Source organism: Galleria mellonella, unplaced genomic scaffold (assembly GCF_026898425.1).
Source record: "Galleria mellonella isolate WM207_F2 unplaced genomic scaffold, CSIRO_AGI_GalMel_v1 utg38, whole genome shotgun sequence".
In the NCBI taxonomy this organism is placed as follows: Eukaryota; Metazoa; Arthropoda; class Insecta; order Lepidoptera; family Pyralidae; genus Galleria; species Galleria mellonella.
Window position 1 is genome coordinate 4,979,421 of NW_026442090.1, and position 22,035 is coordinate 5,001,455.

Below are 22,035 nucleotides of genomic sequence, written 5' to 3' on the forward strand. Positions count from 1 at the left end.
TCTCATTCATTCGCTAATCCCCGACTAACGTCAAATGTAAAAGAAAACACATTACCTATTTTTTTTATAAAATGTGCGAATAGAAAGTGTTGTAAAATGAAAATCTTATAATTAACAGTTTAGAATAGTATTATAACTAAAATGGTAGCCACTCCACACATTACCGGTGAATTGAAAATCTATTTTCCTTTTAATTTATATCATGAGACAGGTTATAAATTAACATTATCTTATTACAGGTCTAACCAACAAAAACATTTTTCTTGTTGAATTCAAAGAACCATATGGAGAAACAACCCTTAGAGATGAAACCACTCCGAACATACGGAGTATTATATACAGTCCTAAAGGCACATATCTCGCTTACAGAAGTGATAGAAAGTATGTAATGTTACTTGTATATATTCACATTATATATTTATAAATACATACATATAAATACGCGTTACCTTTTATATAGGTATTTTGCAAGAGAGAAAATAGGTACTAACTCGAGGCTAGCCTCCTTAAGTAATGGGAATTTTAATGCACTATCTTTATTTATGCTTAAAACTAAAATTTCATTTTACTCTGATCCTTAAATAATATTTTACCGAAATTTATATGCTAAGAGCTAGTGTAAACTATATTTGTAATAGAAATTAATCTGAACAATTTTACATTTGTTATTAGTTATCTGTATGTAATATGCTAAAGTTAAAATATAGAGTGGTTCCTCGGAATTGACTCTAATGATAGTTTATCTTTATAAAATCATAAGTATAGTAAGAACTAAGGTTCTTTTGACCTTTATCAATAATTATACTATGTAGTACAAAATCTGTAAAATAATAAATTAATTCTAATTAAAAATAATATAAAAGTAAAAAGGAAAGTTACAATAAAAAAATTGAAGGATTGTGTGAAAGATGATGTATATGCATAAAGAGATGTGAGCTAGTAAAAAAAGATGACATATTGCACCAACCTTAATTAAGAGGAAGCCAAAGCAATGTGCTCTACAGTAAAATTAATAAACAAAATAATACCAATGTAATGTTAATAATATTATTGCCATTTAATCATCATACATGAAAGAAAGATTCTTGAGTACCCTGTATGGGCAAACAGTGTAGGATGATGCCCACTAAATGAAGTAACAGCCTTAAATGTGTTGCAGGGCGTCAGTGAATGCAGGTAGTTCAGGACTGTTCCTCATATAGCCTTTGTTCAGCAGTGGACAGATAATGGCTGATATGATGATAATGGTGACATGTGTTTGTACATAAGTTACATACATAGTTCATTTGAATAAGTAATTAGAATATTTATTTATTACCAAGTAAGTAATTAGTATTGTTATTGAAAAATATGATTTTAGGGCTGAAATAATAAAATGTGGAGATTGGACAACAGCTGCAACCATAGAGGGAAATATCAAGGATATGTTTTTCTCGCCTTTAGATAATTACTTCATGGTTTGGGAGTTGTTTGTCATGACAAAAGACAATCCTCAGGTATTATTATACATATGAAATTGTATTATATTTTCTTTATTTCTTTTGCCATTAATGCACACAACTACTCATTTTTGAGGCAAAAGAAAATACTACTGTTAATGATAGTGGAATAAAAAAAATAACACTTATTTTGATTAAAATATTTGTGATTTGAATGTATAAATAATATACTCACTTTTTTACTTTATCCGAGCAGTAAGTGCTTTATATTATTCTTAATTTCATGTATAATATAGTACATGTCATATCTGTGTAAGTTTATTTATTATTTATATATATTTATTTGTTTATATATGTAATTTTAGTATGTATGTATATCAATAATTACAAGTACCACATTTGAGTATTCTGACACTTCCCTATGGTTGTCTGGGAGGGAATGCTTTTAGCATTAAGTCTGCCATGTACACATATTTGTACTAATGAATAAATAAATAAATAAATAAATACTGCAAATAAATCAGTATAATCATCACAAAATATACTTGCCCCTTTAAATATTTGTTAAGTTTTTTAAGAGATAAACTCACCATTACTCACATTGTCATTTATATTTGCATAATTTTTTAAAATAATATGGATATATCAAGTCTTACATTTACCACAACAACAAGATTAAGAATTTACCTGATTAAGAATTTAATTTATGAGCACTTTTTTCATGAGTCTAGCTGTCACTTTCTGTTAAATGAGTTAAGACCAAATGTGTAAACCCATCACATAAAAAATGTCATGCCCCTTACTTCTATTATTTATTTATTACTTATTGTTATTATAATAATTATAATGAATATATTTTGACAGGGTAAACCAAATCTCCATGTTTACAAGTCAGCTACTGGTGAATGTGTAGGATCTTTTACCCAGAAAAATCAAGCTGGATGGTAAGTTTTCGTAATAATATGTATGAGTAATAATAATTTGAATTATATGTACTTACGAGGTTTGTCCGGAAATGTATAAAAGTTTTTTAAAAATTTTATTTTACAATTATTCAGGTAAATCAATTTTATCCCCTTCAAAGTACTCCCCCTGTGACATAATGCACTTATGCCAACGCCGTTTCCACTGTGAGAAGGCTCCTTGAAAGTCCTCTGGTTGTAGGTTTCTCAGCTGCCCCGTCGTAGCTTTTTTTATCTCATTTATGTCCCCCAAATGCCGCCCCCGAAGTACCAATTTGGTTTTGGGAACAAGAAGAAGTCACACGGGGCCAAATCCGGCGAATAGGGGGGTGTTTACCGTAATGGAATTTTTACTCAAAAATCACGGACAACAAGAGAGGTGTGGGCAGGGGCATTGTCGTGGTGACACGCCCCTCTCGCGCCAATTCTGGACGAACTCGTGCCAACGAGCTTTGAGGCTCCGACGTGAATTTTCCATCAACTGTGGCCTGGAGGGACGCTTGATGGACAATCCCCCGAACATCGGCCCTCTCTGAATCTTTTTAGCCACTTGTGGACGGTTGGATCCTTCACAGCATCATTACTGTTCTGAGAGCAAAAAAAATTCTTGCCGAGTTTCGAGAGAAACTTGATACGACGCGCTGCTCTTCAACGGAAGCGGGCTCCATGCCGACGGGGTTTCGTTAATAATCACAGATGGCGTGTATCAGACCAGAACTAATAATAATTTGAATTATACGAACTTTCCGGACAGACCTTACATAATCAAATTTTCTGTCATTTATTGTTAACTTAATTATCATAAATAAATTAATTTTTTTTTTATTATCAGATTGAATGTTGAGTTATATCATTAGCAGTAGTAGTAGTTTAACTATGGCTCACTACATATTTTGGGGAACTAAGTGAAGTGAGCAATGTATTCTTAAATAAATAAACAACTTAAAGATATGTCTATTTTAACCATATGTTATTGCATCAGTAAATGATGATAAATAAATATTGTATTACATTTGTAAAGTGTTAGTTTATGTCGGGAACTGCCAATTTAAGAAACAAACTTTTCAGTTGACAAGTTCTGGATTATAACTCTAATTATTTGTTGCTTAGTTCCTCTTAACACATAGTATCCTAGCTTGAGGACATAGTAATTAGTGCGATTATATAGCACTTACACTATGGTATTGTTTCAAAACTTAAGCTTAATTTTAATCTGTAATTATTTTAGGGAGCCACAGTGGTCATCAGATGAGAAACTGTTTAGCATTCAGATGACAAATAGGATACTCTTTTATGAAGATGGCAAATTTGACCGCTATGTGCAACACCTGCAAGCTGACAAACTCAAGTCATTCAGCTTGTCACCTAGTCCAGGACTCTCATACTATTTGGCCATTTTTACATTAGGTAAAATAAAATTATTTAAAACATCAGTATTGATTAATTTTGGGGGCAAAATGATAAAGATTTTGCATTTTTTTAATTGGAAATAACTAGCAATCTGACCCGATAAATTAATAAGTTACCAACATAATTCATATTTGTAATTTATACTACTAAGAATGCCTTGTTAGTCTGTATAGCTGGCTAACTAAAGTAGACTGAACTTGATAAACTAAAATATTCCTATTTTGATTTAAAATTTTATCATAAATTGATTCATATTTGCAAATTATATAACTGTTAATTTTCCATAATAATATGTAAAATGGGTTTTTTTTTTTAATTATTAAAGTTAAATGAAATATGAATTCCTAGTAACTTAAAACTGGGTAACCTCCTATTTTGCGAATTTTTATTGTTGCAATACAATATAATTCCACTGTTTACTGGACTAATAATTGTGTAAATATATTTAAATGAATATATTACCAACTATAATTGGCATTGCAGATGTCCATACACCATAGTCACAATTCACTATCAATCAATTAATTTAGTACTCAGCAGTATATATTATATTTATCCACAGGGAAGCAAGGCCAACCTTCAGCGTGGCGCGTGCTAAAATACCCGCAATTGGACATAATGCAGTCAGTCGTAAGCCGCTCGACCTTCCAGGCTGACAAAGCTACTTTCTACTGGAATAGACGAGGCACTAACGTCTTTGCGATGACACAGACTGATGTAAATATTTTTTATACCTTACTACAATATAATGATGTCCTACATGTGATGCCATTCCTGAGCAATAAACTTTTTTAACAGCAGCTTTGTAGTAGGCATTATTATTAATTTTTCTCTCATTATTTTTATTACCTGATTACAAGGCGATATTGAAGTCATTAGCATTCTTCTGAAGAAGAGTTATATACAATTAAACATTTTTTTATAAAACATGTGGACAAAGTGAGGAAAAGTTGATATTATAATAATTTCGCTTTTATCCATAATATTAAAGTTGTAATACTATGTAATACCAATGATACGTATGTATATAGTTGTTATAAATACTATTTCTTTATAGGTGGACAAAACTGGAGGTTCTTATTATGGGAAACAGTCATTATCATTCGGTGACGTAAAAGGAAATGCTGGCAATGTGACATTTAGTAAGTTTTAGGTACTTATTTACACTAAATAGAAGTATAATTGGCACTTATAACAGTAAAATGTAATTAGAAAATAATCATTAAATTTATAAACCAAATACGTTCCGAAGTGTGTGTGTATGTGTATATATATATATATATATATATATGTATATATATATATATACATACATACATACATGGTTAAGTGGTTACCAAGACTTGTGTTATTTTTTTGTAATTTTCTCAACATATCATCATAGTCGTAGAATACTGATGGATCTTTATATGTATTTATTTGTCAGATCCGTCAGTATTCTACGACTATGACGATATATAATTAAAATAGAATCAAACACACCATCATGACAGCATTTTGTCTATTTTCACTAAAAGTTTAACCATACAAAGAAGATTAAATTTGAAATATCAGTTAAACTCATAGCTCTTATATAATATTTTTTCAAAAGTATTTCTTTACTTACTTTTTTTTATTCTTTTGAAAACTTAAGCAACACAATATGGCAAAAAATAATTTGTATTTTTGTTGATGTATTTTGCAGGTAAAGAAGGCCCCATTCACGCAATAGCTTGGAACCCTGGAAATTCTAACGAGTGGGTAGCAGTGTACGGCCACGCGCCGGCCAAAGCGACGCTGTTCAACGCAAAGTGTGATCCTCTGTATGAGTTTGGCACTGGAGCATGGAACGCTGTTTACTTTCCACCAGAAGGAAATTATATCCTTTTAATATACGCTATTATATTTATTGTTTTATATTTTTAATGGATGGTAATGAAATGGCAACCCGCCTGCGCTGTCGGTATACTTTTTTTTAAACAAACATGGAATGAAACGACAAAAAAATGTTAAGCCACTTATACGAACTCGACAGCTAGACAAATTGTGATAGTATATGGATTAAGGGAGTTAAGGAAGCGCCCTTAAAAATATCCTTATAATTTAAATTTCATCTATATATATATTAACTATCTATACTTAAAACTGACATGGTCACTCGTGTGATATTATTTAAATCCTTAACTCCGACGCACATATGCTATTAGGCGGGTTTGGGAACATAGCAACTGGTCACATTGAGGTGTGGAACATGCAGGGCTACAAGAAACTAGGCTCGTGCGCCGCGCCCGACACTACCAGCCTACAGTGGGACCCGCGCGGCGAGACCTTTTTCACCGCTACAACTTACCCCCGGCTCACTGTCGGCAACGGGTATGTTTTCTTTTAGTTAGAGGTGTATTTGTTCAGGTATCCTGTCCTCGCTGTTAATACTGGTGACGGGATGCCTTCTATATATGATATATAAATATAATATGTATAAATAAATATATATAAGAACAATGCAAGTTATGTGGCATAGAAAAAGTAAGACGGCATAAGAACAATGGATATGTTGTTCACCACTGTGCTTTTTTTATGGGTGAAAATAGTATGGTAGCCCTGCCTGCGTAATCGATATATGCTGGCGGTGTACCAGTGAAGGATGGTAAATGAAGATGAAAGCAGATCAATTGGCGCATCGTGATGAATTCAACAAGAATTAACCACGATGGTTTCCAGAAAGAATTGCGTGGATATCTACCTAAAAGGATTCCCTTTTTTTAAAAGGATTCCCTTTTTTTAAAAGGATTTCTTTTCCCCCAGTTCATTTGACCAGTACTAATAAGTATCAAGTTTTAATTTAGGATTAGACGTGTGTACCGGCGTTAAAACCTTCGGCTACAGAGTAGTGTTAAAAATTGGTCGACGTTGCTCAATGGCGGGGAGAACGTGTCACAAAATGAAATTACTTGTCTGAAGAAAATAAGAAAAAAGAATGGCCGAGGCAAGGAATTGGTGGATACAAATGACTCGGGACCATTCTTTATGGCAGTCTGTGGGGAAGGCCTATGTTTAGCAGTGGACAAATAACGGCAGATATAATGAATGGCTGGGATAATTTTGAGGAAGACATAATGATTCTTTTTTATTTTACTCTTTAATTATAACGAATTTTTTTTTAAGTATATTAAGGTTATTGATTTTTAGGTACAAAATTTGGCACTACACCGGTGTTCTTATGCACAAACGCGTTTGCCAAGAAAAAGAGAACTTACTGGCAATCTCGTGGCGGCCAGGGAATTACCCAAAAAGTGAGTTGTCCAGGACCGCCCCTAAAGGTATCGAGGACACTACGCCGAAGCCAGTTGGAGCGTATCGTCCGCCAGGCGCGAGAAATAAGCCTTCCACTTTCACATTACATGAACATGAGAAACCACATCGTCCCGGCGAAACTGCTAATGGTAAGTTCATCTACATTGTTTATCTGAACATTTTGACCTCTTGTATCCCACAGGCATAGGTGTCTTTAAATAGGGTAAGATGAGCCATGCCCACCTAAGAATGTTACCCCAGGATAAAAGTAAAGAGTACATTATACAACTTCCTATGGCAGAGGCGTGTATTTTTTTTATGGGTAAAAATGGTATGGTAACCCCGCCCTGCGCTAACGGGATACGCTAGTGGAGCATCAGTGAAGAAGGGTGATCGATAAGAATGAAAACAGGTCAGTTAGCCCATCATGATGAATTCACCAGGAATTAACCATGATAGTTTCCAGGGAGAACCGCGAGTAGGTCGACCTGGTTGGGTATATTGCTAGCAATGGGATTCTCAGTCTCCATTACTAACAATCCCTTTCCCCCCAGAGGCGTGTATTCAGCAATATGCAGTTAAGGGCTGATATAATAATAATTATTTTATTACAGCAGGACCGTCTAAACAAGCTATTAAACAAAGGGAGAAGCGTGAGGCGCGAAAAGCTCGTAAAGCTGAAGAACGCGCCACCGGCGACCCCCCACCACCTCAGCCCCCCTCTACGCCACGACCTGCCTTTGTCTCTACCGGGGACCCAGAAAAGGACAAGAAAATAAAAAATATTAACAAGGTATATTTAATTGTACAGTTGAAAGTATGTCTTTAACACACAAATATATTTATCTTATACTAATTGTATGCGAATTCCGGATATATAGTCTATCTATGTATGAAATTGCATTTAAATGCAAACAACCAGATATCTTTAGATTTATTTTATATTTGACTATTTTAACTACTCTATAATCACTCATCTCATTTCAACATTAATTTATAAATTTGCTTTATTTATTTCATTAGTTTCAAAGATACCGAATTTAAACAAAACCCTGAGTAGACCAAGTTACCTTTAAATTTTTTGTCTGTTATTTGTCTTGTACTATAACTTGTAGAACAAATTCTTAGTTTGACGCTGTGTATGTGTGTATGTATATGTTCAGTGGTATATATTTGTAATTCAATAATTTCAGAAACTGAGTGATATAGACAAGTTAAAACAACAGAAGGCTGCTGGCAAGCAGTTGGAGCTGAACCAGCTTGCCAAGATAGAAAATGAACAAGCTTTGCAACAGGAACTAGATCTGTTGAGATTATGATCTCCCAAGCTCAACGGCCGTATAACATTGTTACAAATCCATATATCATTATTAAACATTTCTTTGTCATTTCTATAACTCTATGATTATTTGTAAGTGCCTCTTTTTTTGTTAATAAGCTATATTTATAAGCTACAAATACTTACCTTTAATTTTAGTTGCTCTTTTTTTTTTCTTGTTACTTAAACTCACGATATTATTGATTGTTCACGCCATGATGAATGGTTTATTATGTATAATGTTATCAGAGTATACTGCACCAATCGCAACATATGAAATGAGAGTACGGCCATTATTAAAACTGTTATACTAAGTATAACTGAATATATTTTTTATACTTACATAATTGCTGAAGGTCCTATTTATAAGGTATAAAAAAATATAAAATCACTATACAGAACACATACCATGTATTCTTTGATATCTAAAGTACGCTAGGTACATATTGCTACTAAATATAATGCGCTAAAGTGGTGAATATCGATTGTTATCAAGTTATCTATAAGACATTTTATGTTTTCACAATAATTTTCAGTTTTTTATTATTCAAATTCGTTGTATGTACATCAATGTTAAAAAAAGAAAAAAGACAGGTACATTGATATATTTTTCTGCATTTTTCATATTCTTGACTCTACCTTCTTTCAGAGATTCTCTGTGATTTCCCTAGAAATCATTATCATCCTTTCAAGAGATTATTCTATGACTGAAACTGTAGATTTTTTCCAGAAAAAAAAAACATTTGTTGGAAATCAACAAAAAAAATGTAAGCCATTAAACTTGACAGATAAACACACCGTGTAATAGGATGCTCAAAATAAACATTGGGACCGATTCTGAGATGATATTTCTCTAAACCTATTTCTTAACCTAACATTATAATTTGCTATGGACTATAATAAATTAATTCTTGTAATAATTTAGACGTAAATATATTAAAAAAATATTTCATATTGATCCTTACAATAAAGATTTCCCTGTGATATCAAATTGAAATTTTAATTTTAGCCATAAATTTAAAACATGGCGCCTCCAAATCGATCCCATTGTCCTGTTAATAAAACAATTATAAATCAATTTAAAGAATATCTTAACAAGACAAAAATACTTATGAAATTGATACCCATTTAAAGTTATGTAAGTGAAAATATAAAGTTATCTTATGACTTTATATAAGCGTGACTGAAAATATAAGGAGTGCATTAATCATAACTATATATAAATAATCAAGCATAATAAGATTGATTGATCAGGTTTTCTTAATTTTTCGTATATTTTTTTACAGTGTCTGTTGAATAATTTCTAAAGTATAAAATGTGTTAAATAAAGTATTAGTACAATTGTATTTTATTTTTAATTACAATACCTACTGTATTAGGAAGTTACCAAGTTGTTTGCAACTATTTAATTATGTTCTCTTCTGCTAATTCTGAATCAATATTTTTTTTTAAAAAAGATTTACTCCCATGTTAGCCCAATAAATTCCATGATAATTTCGCCGACATTGAAGTTGGATTGTTGCAGAACAAAATCTTGAATTTCGATAGGAAAGCGTTACAGCAATACAAGGACGTCACAGATTCTATAAAATGTATCAGAGCTATTGACGACGGTAATATACAATTTTCTATTTGGTCCGCTCTTAGCATCTACCATTCTAAGTCATATAAATACATTATTTCGAAATTAACGACTCGCCATTAATTAACCCATCAAGTTATTAAAACTATATGAGTACATTGTAAATATCAAATCCATCAGCAGATTTTTATTAGTGCACGCGTGAAAAGGAACAAGACGCCGCATGTCGCTCTTATTCGTCTCATGCAAACAGAAGTTATAACGTTGCTTTCATTGCCATTTATTTAATAGATTTACTCTCTATGGCAGTTGACTATTTCAGCTGTTTTAGTAAAGTTCGCCGTATGGTCCCGGCACAGAATGAGTCACCCCCTTCCTTTCCCGTGGATAACGTAAAAAGCAACTAAATGAACTTAACGGTCGAGAGATAGGCAGCAGCGTCCCTCTTACAACATCACCAAAGCGGTGCAAGAGATTGTTAGTAATGAGATCTAACAGTCCCATTGCTAGCGATATACCCTATCAGGTCCACCTCCAAGTGTGTTGAAGATTACAAACCTTTGATAGCCATATATTATTTTTATATTATCAGTCACTGTTCTTCTTTTGTTTTTCATTGCATAATTTCTATCTAAATATACGAAAGCTATTTACTATTATAAGACAATTATTTATTTATTATTTACCATAGAACTGAGAATGTCATTATACTCCCCAACAAAGTGATTTCCCCCGGAAACCATCGTGGTTAATTCTTGTGGAATTTATCATGATGCTACTGACCTACTTTCATCCTAATCTGTCATCTATCACTGGTGCCCCGCCAACGTATACCGATAGCGCAGGCAGGGTTATTCCATTATCATCTATAAAAAAAAATAAAGCCTAACGCGGTTATCAATCCGCCTACCAAGCATGACTACTGGCTAAACCCCTAAATATGGGAAAGGTCTATGTTCAGCAAGGACAGTTTTTTTTTAATAGATGATAATGGAATAGTAACCCCGTCTGAGCTAACGGTACTTCACTGGGGGGAAAGGGATTGTTAGTAATGGAGACTAAGAATCCCATTGCTAGCAATATATCCAACCAGGTCGACCTCCATGCGGTTCCCCCTGGAAACTATCATGATTATCTTTGCACCCTTCACTGGTGTCCCGCCAGCGTATCCCGCTAGCACAGGCGGGGTTACCATTCCATTTTCACACATAAAAAAAAAACGGTATACACTGACGGTGCACCAGTACAGAATGATAAGTGAGGATGAAAGCAGCCTGGAATTTAGCACGATGGTTTAGCAATAGACAATTAACGACCGATATGACGATGATAATGAGTGAAACCTAGTGTATTTTGACTTGTACATAATTTTTTACGCAACTTAAAATGGCAAACGAATTGACGAAATAAAAAATAGTAATCGTCACCTAAATAAAAAAAAAACGATTTTCACTGGGAACCTTTTTACCTACATACATACGAGTACATTAAACAATAAATTTAATTAGAAATTGATCAAATACAAATTCTAAGTTGGACAACATAATTTATTACTTTACCTACAGGTATCACCTAATATTTTTCTTATCATGTAGGTAGATAAACAAAAAAATACACCATACCAGCTCGTATCGACACCAAAACCGATCGCGTACCGATCAGTACATATAATAACATGCCCTCCATCCACGGAGCTTTATTTACATCCGATAAGATAACGATAAATTAAATTGATTGTGGTGTTCGCTGCAAGTAAAACAGTCGGTAATCTGGAGCCTGGTGTATTGACACGACGATAGCGCCTCGATTTGTTTACGATCGGCTATTATTACACATCGTACTCTGGTGAATTCCATATTCCGTGATTGACCCACGCAGGAGCAACTGCGTGAACTATTGTGCAATTATGGACAAAGACTGTGAGGATACTGATGAGAAAACTCCATTATTGGGTAGTGGAACTCAAAAGACTAGTTGTTCGAGTAGTGACGCTTTTAATGATAGTAACAGTAATAAGACAGAATCCTTCGAAATTGTATTTGATAGTAAAATGATAAAGTCGTCGACTCGAGCAGAAGAGTTAGCCGCCACGTGGGGAGGGAGACGGTCGCTGGTCGATTCTGGGGGTTTGCGTCGGGCCCACTCGTGGTCTGGTGGACCTCCAGATGATATTAGTTCGGAGATTAGAATTTTAAGAGAAAGGTAAGTCTTTAAGACTATATTATTCGTCAATAATAAGTAACAATGAGCAAACCGAACACAAAAGTGTCGCAGGCCGTCTTTTAACAGAAGTCTACCTTCTTGTGACCATTCATGAAGGTCCATTTAGCAGCAGGTAATATATTAAATAAATAGTTGTGAACAATAGAAACTAATGTAAACATTCATAATAAAGTCGTGAGTTACTTTCCGTAAATGAGATATTGAGTTCAGTTCCATGTAACCTGTAAAATTATTAACTTTTAGACTTTCGCGCTGCATGTTTTTGATTTTTTTTTTTGATGAAAATGGTACGGCTGCGCTAAAACTGGCGAAGCATTAAGGGTGATAGATATATATAATATTGCCCATCATGATGAATTCATCAGGAATTAACATGAATATGGACCTGGTTGGTATATTGTTAGCAATGGGATTCTCAGTCTCCATTACTAACAATCCCTTTCCCCCATGTTTTATGATTAGAAACGGGAATTAACATTATATATAATATTGTATGTCGAACAATATGGATGGATGGAATTGTGAATTCAACGCAGCAGGACTTCCTGTTGTCACACGGATAACGATATTTTCCAATCTGAGTTCAATCCTGCTATCCTACTAGAACAATGAATAAAAATGTATGTCTGTTAGGTATGCAATTAGCTTTAAACAATTAACGGAATTAAATAAAATTTTGTAGATAGATAGAAAATATTCTAAATTATGAATGAATTAGTATACTTTATTTGTATTACACAATATAGGGAATAAGCAAGATAATTAATAAATGTAATGATACAGTTGTATTAGTAACAATAGATAGATATAATAGAGTACTAGGTATATAATTTAATTCACTGAGACAAAGCCTCGGGGTATATATGTAGCTAGTAATCTAAATATAATATAAAAAATATTTTTAAAAGGTCGGCAATACATTAATATTTTCTTTTATTTTACTAAAGTATAAACTTTAGATATAAATCTCACGAGTGTTTAATAGATAGTCTACCAGACACAATTTTTACATAACTATGGATTTTTTTTACTGACCCTTAATAGATCAGACAGAATAGATTAGTTTCTAAATTATACATGATAATTTATTTTTTATTTTTTGCCAAACATACTAAGACAAAAAATTACGTATTTGTGATTACGTACTACGGTATTACTCGTATTATTAATTACAATATCTCTTAACTATACCTAGTTGTAATAAATTATCTATTAGATATCTATAAAAGTGATAACAAGTGTTTCGGTTAATGTAAGTACACTTGTCTATATTTATTCACAACTATGGAAAAGATATATAAATGAAATATGAAATACCTAGACACATACAGGTGGGCAGACGCCTTCAAATAACGACATAGGAATACTGTGCAGGTCAATGAAAGTTTACGTTTTCGCCAGACTGAAATAAAAAAAAATTAAAACTAAATTTATTTTTTTCTTCGATTGTAGCAAAATATACATATAACTAGCAGAAGCACTCCTGACATCTATTCGTATTCATCACTGTAACCCACCGTTTCTAAAAAAAAATACATTGCGTTTGCGATATATAGTTAGGTACATTGTTAAAAAAGGATTTCATGTGGACTACCAGTACCATTGCTAGCAATATACTCTGTCAGGTCGACTTCCAAGTGGTCCTCCCTGGAAACCATCGTGCTGAATTCCAGGTGTATTCAGTATGATGGGCTAACTGACCTACCCTTTCATTCTCACCTACTATCCTTCACTGTTGCCCCACCAGCGTGTACCGTCAGCGTAGGCGGGTTACTGTTCCATTAAAAAATTACAAGCAAACCATATATAAAACTGTATCTAAAAACGTTATGATAGAACAAATTTACATGAAATTATTTTTTTACAGACTGGTCCGTACACAGAGGAGATTACAACCAACTGCAGTGTGTTTACTGTCCCAAAGGCAGCGCCTTACACTTATTTCCCTTGCCCTTGTTGACTTCATGAGCTTCTGCTCTATGAGCATTATGGCGCCATTCTTCCCACGTGAAGCCACTGCCAAAGGTGTCTCCGACACCATGTGTGGGATAGTGTTCAGTTTCTACGCCGTAGTAATGTTCATCACATCACCCGTTTTTGGCAAATTTGTAAGTATAGCCTATTTCAAAATATGATACAAATAATTATCTACATTTATAAATATAACAATCCTGTAACTTCATCGTTTCTTTTTCAGCTGCCACAAGTGGGAGTCAAATTTTTGTTTATCACAGGCATGTTTGTGGCGGGTACCTGCAATATAATGTTTGGGTAAGACATATTTCAATTACCATGAGTGTAAATTTTATCGAAAAACACGATTCGAGTTAATTAATTATAATAAGTTTTATTAAAATTATGGTACTTCTAAATTATGGAAGCACCCCTAATTTTTTAGATTTTTACAATATTTTCTTTCGTATAGCTGTTAATATACAAAAAAGTACCTGATTTTAAAATTAACTAAAAAATCTCATACCTGAAAACATCCAAAGCGATATCTTACAGTAGAGGTTTTATTAAATTCATCTTAATTGTGAGAATATTATGGGCTGTGTGATCACAATATAAAATTTAAATACTAACTAAAAATATTAAAATACTAAATAAAATAAAAACCTCTACAATTTTTGAATGATGCAATGACGAATAAGCTGACAGCCCATCTGACAGAAAACTATTGCCTATAGATACAAACGATAAAATACGCATCACAGAATATACTGTGATGCCAATGGTACCCCTCATTAAATCAATTACAGAACCCTTGCGTTAGTCGAGGATAAGACGACATTCACAGCATTATGCTTCGTGGTGCGCGGAATGGAAGCGCTAGGGGCGAGCGCGTACTCGACGGCCAGCTACGTGTTTGTAGTGAACGCGTTCCCTGACAGCATCGGCTCCGTCCTCGGCATACTAGAGACATTTGTTGGCCTTGGCATGTCTGTGGGGCCGGCCATTGGTGGGCTATTGTACTCGGTATGAACATCAACTACTTATATAATATTTTGACTTGTTTTTACAAAAGCAACTTTTAATTTCTAAAATTTTTAAATTTATTAGGATTTAGCCAGAAGCCGTTGTCTAAAAAGTATTCTCAAAAATCTTTTATTAAATAATAATTATATAAATCACATATGAACGTCCAAAATTTTAAGATTCTTTATTGAACATAGACTATATAATTTACAGTAAAAAAACGCTGATATTTAGTTTCATATATAAATATGAAGTATAAAAGCTACATTCTATTATATATTTTGTGATAAAAAGAACTGGATTTTAAAGCTATAATCTATAACTTAGATGTTTATTAGCCATAACCATAAACATTATGTGCACACTTAATTTCACTTAAATTCATACACTTGCCAAAAATATTTTTAACATACCATACTTAATTAAATTATGTTAATGTTCCAGGTAGATCGGGGGCTTCGGTCTTCCGTTTTACAGCCTTGGAATCCTAATGGTGTTCACTGTTCCCATCAACTACTTCTTGCTTACTGATTGCGAAGGTAATAATAAATATATGAACAATCTCATAGACATCACAGAATATGCTATGGTGTCTATGATAAATTAATGCATGTATAATACAAGATGTTTCTACCTAAAACTATTATATTTAAAACTAATAATATCCCCAAATGAAACGTTATAAATACTATATTAGAAATAAAATTATTTATAACAACTTGACATTAGCACTGCCTATGTATGGAAAAAACTTTTTAATTTCAAGGAGCACAACATAGAAATAAATAGACTTAAAAGCAATCTAACGATATTGGTTGGTGAAAAAGAAAATATATCTCTCGCAGATATAAATATCAAATACTTACGTATATTTTAAGTTTTCAGTTTTTAATATTTGAAAAATCAAGTTTGATGAACATCGATTTAACAAGAATATTTTGTTCACAGAATACGTTTCTGGATCCAAAAGTACATCAATACTGCGTCTTGTCAAGATCCCATCGATTATAATCACAGCTCTAGTTATCGTCGTCGTATCCAATACCTGGGCATTCCTCGATCCTACTTTAGAGCCACATTTGCGTCAATTCAATTTATCCACGGAACAGATTGGTTTAATATTTCTGTTATTTTCTAGTTTATACGGAATATTTAGTCCGATCTGGGGATGGGTTGCTGATAGGTGAGCTACATTGATAGCTTTTATGATTATGCTTTTTTTACAATTTACCCAATAATCTACTGCTGAACATAGACCTCCCCATAAGTGGACTAAACGATTAATTTAATCATAGTTAATTACTTTATTACTATCTCTTTGCACGTTACTTTTAATTTCAGCAGTAGAAAAGCCTAGTAAATGGACCATTTCTGATGGCACATCAAGATTTATTGTTTTGATATCTCATTGGTCTTATTGTGGCCCCTCACATATTTTTTTCTTAAATATCTCCCATTTTTAGATATATTTTAGATATACCTGGTTACCATTTTATTATATTAGTAAAATTATTATTAAACTAAAAACTGCGTTGATGAGAGGGATCATTTCAATATCCACCGCTTCATTAGATACCATTATAAATATTTGATCGGTTCATCCTTAGATTATATGGATAAACGGTATGGATAATCTAAAAGAGTGGGCGTTATATATAAATTTCTGAAAATAAATTAGATAAAATTTGAAGAAAGAATCCCTGAGAAACAAGTTGATTACATAAATTAATGGGCCTGAATATATCACTATGGTAATCTAATCCTAAACTAAGCAGACCTTGTAGGTACTAATAAATACCAAACACCCGATAAAAATACTTGAAATATATACACACTCATGATTAGAAATTGTTCTACTATATGAGGATCAAACCATCAACTATAAATACTAATAAAGTAACAAATGGTTTGTGGCATTTATAATTGAGATTATTAGATATCAATCTCCTTAGTCTCCTGCTTTAATAAACTTATCAAATTGTTATTAAGTACCTAAAATACCAAATAAATAAAAATGTAGTATCATATAACACATAGCAACATTTCTGTGAACTATGGTATGTTTTATGATGTTCATAGTGCAATTCATGTCTATGTATAGACGACGTATACTTTGTATCGTCAGCTTATTTTCCATTCTAAGTATTGATATATGAAAAAAATGTGATATTATATTTTATTTCAGGGTACATAATCATTGGTGTATGATGGTGTGGGGGCTGTTCTTGTCCACTATCGGACTACTTCTGCTTGGTCCATGTCCGTTTATTCCTGGCCTTCCACGGTATGATATAATTTATATAGAACATACATACATATCAGTCAGACGTATCTCCCATTAGAACAGGCAGAAACAGTGAAACGCCGAATGCTTCGAATCAAACAGACCTGTTTTTCTTCCTCCACATTTATTAATCTTTTCATACAAGCTCACCGGTTACAAGTACTTTTAATTTGACTCTTTTTCAGCACGTCGCCTATTAGGTCAAGATATGTCCATCTAGGGCGGGCTCTATTCGTGCTTGATAAATCTCACTCGTAAATCTTCTTTCATCCGGCTTCTTCAAATGATAGAACTAATGCAACATTCCTTTTTCGATCTTTTTACTACATCGTCTTTCAATCAACACTTCTCTAATCACACTATTTTTAAATCTATATTTCAATGTACACGTATAGAACATTTTAATATTAAGTATAATTCTAATATAAAGTTATTTTGTTTCAGAGATCTTTGGCTAGATCTGGTAGCATTATCCATATTAGGGATGTCTGTAGCACTCACTCTATTGCCAACGTTTCAAGGAGTATTAACTAGTTCAATGTATGTTTAAAACTTTATAATTATATATTTATATTATCGAGTACGTTATATCCAAACAAAGCATAACATTATTACAGTTAAGTGGCACCATTGTAGTGCTTTTATTTTTTTTTTTTGTTTTTTTTTTTTATTTTTATTTTTAAAATATTTTTGTATTTTTTTATTACTAAACATTTATCTTTCTTTCTGTAAAAAACATAACGTCAAAATATTACCATAAAATCAATTATATATATATATATATATATATATATATATATATATATATATATATATATATATATATATATATATATATATATACGTTACGATTTATTTTTATGTAAAAGCTACGAAGGTGGTTGCCCTGAAGCACTGGCGACGTACAGCGCCGTAGCTGGTTTATGGTCGTGCTGTTACTCCTTGGGCGAGGTGCTGGGTCCAGCCGTTGGTGGTGTACTCACCCAGTACTACGGATTCCCTCTCTCTTCAACTCTATGTGCTGCAGCTTGCTTCACCATGGTTTGTTAATTATACTTATAATTACTTCTATAGTTTCGGTACAAAAGAACACAGCTATTAACCTTTGTTCAAATTGTGCTATTGTCAAACAATATTGTTTGAAACTATTGGATATAAAGGTATAAGACCTTAATCTTCGGGAATAACAATGCATCGGGGTACTATTTATACATAAGGGGTACTATTTGAGCATTATAATGGTCATGGGTCATGGGTCATGGATTTTTTTTAATGGGTGAAAATGGAATGGTAACCCATGCCTGCGCTATCGGTATACGCTGGCGGGGCACCAGTGAGAGGTGATAGGTGAAAGTGAAAGCAGGTCAGTTAGCCCATCGTGAGAATTAACTACGATGGTTTCCAAGGTTATAAATTTCCTAAAGGAAGTGACATACTTCAGTAAATTTTTCGATCTCTTTTATAACAACGTTATTAAATTATTAAAATACTGGGTCATATGATTGTGTCTACATTATGTTGTCATTTACAAATTAAGTGAACCATCGCTATACAATCTATTATTTATCCATTAATTTTAATAATTGAAATTTTTCTAAACCTCTTCAGAGTGGAGCAAGCAGACAGTTTTAATTTGTTATTTATACGTAACTAGTTATTACTCATGATATCATGACCAGGTTGCCGGAGTATGTTTATACACTAGGATAAAAGTAGTCTATGTTTTTTTTCTATTCCAAATAGCACCATTGTAAATCGAATTTCATAATAATTGATTAGCGTTAAGGTACCAAGATGTAACAAACAAACTCATTTTTACATTTAAATATCAGTAGAGATGTATTAAAAAAAATCTCATATATTAAAAAAAAATATTTCAATGCATCAGTAATTGCAATCAGTACACAAGGTATCCTATATGCTAAGATAAAACTACCCGTGTACCAAATTTCATTCAAATCTGTTTAGTAGTTTTTACATGAAAGAACACAAACATTCATCCATCCGAGTCTTTACGAACTTTCGCATTTATTATATAATAAAATTATTAATTAATATTTATATCTCTTATAAGGCGGTAGTCACACTCGCTTTTTTTACGCTACGAGAGTCTTCTAAATCGGTTGAAGTCACGGAATCTGTATCCGACTCGATCCCGTATACTGACACCACATGGAATAGCAACTTCTGTCGCACGCGTAGTGCACCCAACACTCGACTGACTGAAAACTCCCCGCTGCTCACACCCTGCTCGTGTCTCTCGAGGAATGGTAAGTGTCTACATAAATATAGAATGTATATACCCACCATGACCTGGTATTATGTATAGATATAGTGCTCTTTCACGCTGTTAAATTCCAAGTAAAAGTAAAGCATTCAATGTTTTACCCTTTGACATTACATCTGCCACAAGTAAATTAGCATTCAAGCATAACTACATTCTTTTTATTTAGAATCTATTGATATTATATATATATATATATATATATATATTTATTTATTTATTTATTTATATATCAATTAAATTTTCAGTTATTCCTGTCGACACTCCACTAGTAAATAACCCCATATGGTGTTAAATCCACCATTTACACTTTTACAAATAAATAACGGTTGTCTTGAAAAGATTGCTCTCAGCAATAAGATCGCCTTACTGTATTTATACAATTGTATCGTTATATTTATTGTCTTGCTTATTTCCTATACTGTATAATATAAGTAAAGTTTTCCATCATTCATTATTAAAATAATGTGGATTTTTATGATAGAATAGTAATCCTACCTGCGCTATTGATTTACGCTAGCGAGTACCACATACGAATTTACTATCAAATAATTACGAATGATTTCTAGGGGAATCGCGTAGAGATTTATCCGATACCTGCTAACAACTAGTCCCCATTACTAAAAATTCCCTTTACGGGTTTTTTAAAAGATAAAAAATGAATAGTTAATCAGTCTGCGCTGTTGGTATGTGCTGGCAGAGCACCAGTGCGAGATGAAGGATAAGGATGGATTCAAATTAGTTGCCCCATCACCAGGAATGTGTAGAACATAATGTGTTCGTCAACCATTTTTCTCATATAAGTAAACACATACTATTTATTTTTCTTCTTGTTACAGATACATCGTACGGCAATTCACCGCCACGACACTTTTGTCTATTGCACAACAAGAGCAACAAAAGTGGTTCTGCGAGTATATCAGATGTTCTCGCGTACTTCCTCAAATTTCAGTGCCTAACTAATATTTACGTAAAAATGTCGAGAACTTGCAAAAAATCACAACGAGACACTACTCGCAACAATGAACTTTACCAAAATTACCTCGTCGATGAGGATATAAACGCAGAAGAAAACATCTCTAATTTAAACAATAACACTATAAAATGCAGACAAGATGATGAGAATACATATTTCATGTATTTAGAGAAGGCCATATTTGGTAGTACAGTTGTAATGGAGAATATGAACCATTTAGTGATTAAAAGAAACAACAAAGGCTTAGTACCGAAGTTGATGACGTGTGATAACGAAAAGAATCCGTCGAATGAGATCATAAAGCATAATTTAGAGAAAATACAGTTTTATGAACAAAATCAAGCATGCTCGTCGATTGATTATGTTTTTGTAAGATATGAATTTTAATTCAGTATGCTTCTATAGATTTAATATTTTTAAACAATATCTATCATCTTCTAGGATAATTTTCCGAAATATTATTTCGAAACACAGTCTAGTGCATTATTTCCCGGCATTCAATTTATCATGTTGTGAATTGCTTGTGTGAAGACCAAATATATTAATAATAATATATAATATTTATTTACAACAACAAAGTAATGTAGCTGATATATGTATAATATTTATTATAACATAGAATGGCAAACGACCCACGTGATAGAAAGTGCAAACCGTAGCCTACATATAGAGATGCACTCGTATTTTTTTTTTTTTCAAAACATATTCCGGGTGAAGTTAGAAGTTATTTAATTAATATTTAATATTTCTATGATGTTGCTCATGGTAAAAAATTTTCAGGATGGTTGTGAATGCAGAGATGACGCAACATACGTTCGAGGTACCGTCACAGTCTCTTCTACAGGCGCCTGCGAAGTATAACATTTCGAAATAAATACTATAAGTAAATACTTTAAATATTATTATATTTAAATATAGTAAATACTTTAAAATATTAATTTATATTTCTCAACGTTTTTTAAATCTTAGTATCCTACTTTTAATATACTCAATTTGCTATTAAAAGTATTAAAAGAGAAAAAATGTATTTTACATTTTAAAGTCTCCTTGCTACATTTCTGTAACAAGCCCCTGGGAATTTGAGAATAGCAAAAATATTTCACGAATCGCGCATTGTACTAAGGATACAGAAGAAGGGGGAGTTAACGTTTGGGGTGATAGAATATATCACCCCATCCCTATTCCATTATACACCCTCGGGAACATAGCGGCTCTTATTATTCTTGCTACCCTAGTAAAATCGACCTCTGCTGACGATTTTGCGACTTTGTTGTGATGGAAATTTCGCAAATTATTCGCTGACCA

The 22,035-nt window shown here is 32.8% G+C and overlaps 2 protein-coding genes across 3 annotated transcripts; both read left to right on the forward strand.

The window, feature by feature from the left end:
* The first annotated feature begins 6 nt into the window (after positions 1-6).
* On the forward strand, positions 7-9,746 carry LOC113522794 (eukaryotic translation initiation factor 2A). 2 transcript variants are annotated; one of them, XM_026908608.3, is made up of 12 exons: positions 7-166; positions 240-381; positions 1,361-1,496; positions 2,304-2,383; positions 3,630-3,808; positions 4,374-4,528; positions 4,869-4,953; positions 5,496-5,669; positions 5,986-6,163; positions 6,980-7,233; positions 7,699-7,877; positions 8,278-9,746. In XM_026908608.3, the coding sequence occupies exons 1-12, from the start codon at positions 142-144 to the stop codon at positions 8,401-8,403; spliced, it is 1,713 nt and encodes a 570-aa protein (XP_026764409.2). In that variant the 5' UTR covers positions 7-141; the 3' UTR covers positions 8,404-9,746. The 2 variants fall into 2 exon arrangements, with proteins under 2 accessions (XP_026764409.2, XP_031769797.2); XM_031913937.2 differs by having other exon boundaries at positions 7,702-7,877.
* A 1,881-nt stretch (positions 9,747-11,627) lies between these two features.
* On the forward strand, positions 11,628-21,678 carry LOC113522439 (MFS-type transporter SLC18B1-like). Its single transcript, XM_026908115.3, has 12 exons — positions 11,628-12,186; positions 14,075-14,315; positions 14,405-14,478; positions 14,970-15,186; positions 15,635-15,725; positions 16,135-16,369; positions 17,372-17,470; positions 17,915-18,010; positions 18,340-18,511; positions 19,545-19,740; positions 20,594-21,099; positions 21,511-21,678. Exons 1-12 carry the CDS (start codon positions 11,891-11,893, stop codon positions 21,589-21,591), a joined length of 2,304 nt encoding a protein of 767 aa, XP_026763916.2. The 5' UTR covers positions 11,628-11,890; the 3' UTR covers positions 21,592-21,678.
* The last annotated feature ends 357 nt before the right edge of the window (positions 21,679-22,035 follow it).